Raw genomic sequence first — 2633 nt, 5'->3', positions numbered from 1 at the left:
TCCTATGCTAGTTCTTGGATTTCCATAATGTGTCATTGTACAAATGCTTATATTTTTTGCATCATAGTTTACTCAGTTTAAGTGTTTATGTTTTCAATTGGAGGGCTATATATGGAAATCAAAATTATTTTCTGATAATAGAATCAGTAATACAATCTACAGTAATTTGGAAAATGATGAAAAATTAAGGAAAGAAATAACAAATCACTCATAATTTTATATCTGAAGTAAACACCTTCAATATTTTAATTATTTAAATTTTTCCAATATAAGTTTTGGGTAGTTATAAAGCATTATGTTTTTTTTTTTTAATTGTGTGTCTATTTGTGTCTTTGTGAATATGTGAGTGCAGGTTTCTGTGAGAAGAAGAAACTCAGAATTCCCTGGAGCTGGAGTTGTATTTGATTGTGAAGCATCTGATATAGGTCCTAGGAACTGAACTGAGGTCCTCTGCAGGAAGAACATGTACTCTTAACCACTAAGTCATCTCTCCAGATTTTAACTTATTTTTTATTAAAATGTAGTAATTGCACATTTTAATGTGGCACACTATTCCTTTTCAACACATATACACAGTATGTACTAATCAAATCAGAGTCATTAATATTCTCTTATCATCATCTCTTTATACTTGCAGACTTTGAGCTCTTCTCAGATATACATAAAACATATGGGTTATTGTGAACTTTAGTCATCAATTGTGATGTGGGGCATGTGGCAGCACTGGGTTTGAGTATCTAATTGATTGATACCTGTCCTTGAGATCACCATTTTTCAGTTCTACTTGTATGTTTAGATTGATGCTAGTTTTAGCATCCCATTATGAGAAAGAATATGTGATATTGATATTTGACTTATTTCACTTAACATTTCCTCCATTTTCATACATTTTCTGCAAAGGACTTTTTTATGGTGGTAATTTACCTTACATACATACATACATACATACATACATATCTTGCTAATCTCCAATATTCTTACTGATAATGATTGCTCTGTTCCATCATTTTGATGTAAAAGTGAAGCTTGAAATTGCTCCTCTGACTATTCCTTTGTGGTGTTCTATGACTTTTAAGAGTCCTTTTCAAGTAAAAAGAAAAAGGACGAGGAAAGTCACCTAAGACCTATTTCTATAGAGTTTTGGGAAGACTAGGTCTCATCTGTGACTTGGTAGAACACATAAGATTAGAATTTGAGACTATTTCTCTTTTCTTTTTTCCTGAAGATAAAATATTTTAATTTGGATTTAAGAAAAATTTAACTATACCACACAGATGGAGAATAAAAGGAATGTGACTGAGTTCATCTTGATAGGTCTTACACAGAACCCCCAAATGCAGAAAGTAGTGTTCGTGACATTTTTGTTTCTATACATGATAACAATTTCAGGCAACCTGCTCATTGTGGTCACTGTCATCAACAGCCAGGCTCTGAATTCCCCAATGTATTTCTTCCTGAGCCACCTCTCCTTGATAGATACAATCTACACTTCTTCTTCAGCGCCAAAGCTGATTGTGGACTCCCTTCAAGAGAACAANGTCATCTCCTTTAATGGATGCATGGCTCAAGTCTATGCAGAGCACATTTTTGGTGCTACTGAGATCATCCTCTTGACAGTGATGGCCTATGACCGCTATGTGGCCATCTGCAAACCTCTACACTATATGACCATCATGAGCCACAAGCTATGCATTCTCCTGGTGGGGGTAGCCTGGACTGGAGGATTTCTCCATGCAACTATTCAGATCCTTTTTACAGTGTGGCTGCCCTTCTGTGGCCCCAACATCATAGACCATTTTATGTGTGACTTGTACCCATTGTTGGAACTTGTTTGCATGGACACACACACCCTTGGTCTCTTTGTTGCTGCCAACAGTGGGTTCATCTGCCTATTTAACTTCCTGCTCTTGATGGGATCCTATGTGATCATCTTGCGCTCTTTAAAGAACTACAGCTTAGAGGGCAGGCGCAAAGCCCTCTCCACCTGTGTGTCTCACATCACAGTGGTAGTTTTATTCTTTATTCCTTGCATATTTGTATATCTACGCCCAGTGACCACTCTGCCACTTGATAAAGCTGTTGCTGTGTTTTATACTATGGTGGCTCCTATGCTGAATCCTTTAATCTACACCCTCAGGAATGCTGAAGTAAAAAATGCAATAAAGAAACTCTGGAGAAAAAAAGTGACTTCAGATAGTAATCAAACATGTCACTGAACTTTGCACACAGGACACACATGGAATCTTAGCCACCATTTTTTGATCTAGAGATGAGGATGTCAACTCTAAGGCAGAGTTAGATATTACTTGGATATAGCTATTTTAGCAGAAATTTAAAGCTGGGTTATTATGTGTATGTATGTTCTCCTATCTCATGTCTATTATCACAAATAATTGGTATTGAATCAGCAAATTCTTATAAATTGATTAGAAATCTAAAGCACTTCCAGAATGTAAGAAAGCATAAATCTATAATATTGTTTTGATAGTAATAATTTTATGTGATATTAAGATACTGATTATTATTATTATTATTATTATTATTATTATTATTATTATTATTATTTTGGTTTTTGAGACAGGGTTTCTCTGTATAGCCCTGGCTGTCCTGGCACTCACTTTGTTGACCAGGCT

The 2633-nt window shown here is 35.3% G+C and overlaps 1 protein-coding gene across 1 annotated transcript; it reads left to right on the top strand.

Moving 5' to 3' along the window:
* The first annotated feature begins 1274 nt into the window (after window positions 1–1274).
* On the top strand, window positions 1275–2216 carry LOC110317960 (olfactory receptor 4C12). Its single transcript, XM_021192748.1, has one exon. It carries the CDS (start codon window positions 1275–1277, stop codon window positions 2214–2216), a length of 942 nt encoding a protein of 313 aa, XP_021048407.1.
* The last annotated feature ends 417 nt before the right edge of the window (window positions 2217–2633 follow it).

Source organism: Mus pahari, chromosome 3, assembly GCF_900095145.1.
Source record: "Mus pahari chromosome 3, PAHARI_EIJ_v1.1, whole genome shotgun sequence".
Taxonomy (NCBI): domain Eukaryota; kingdom Metazoa; phylum Chordata; class Mammalia; order Rodentia; family Muridae; genus Mus; species Mus pahari.
Note: the sequence above shows the minus strand (reverse complement) of the source record. Positions and strands in the feature narration are given on the sequence as shown.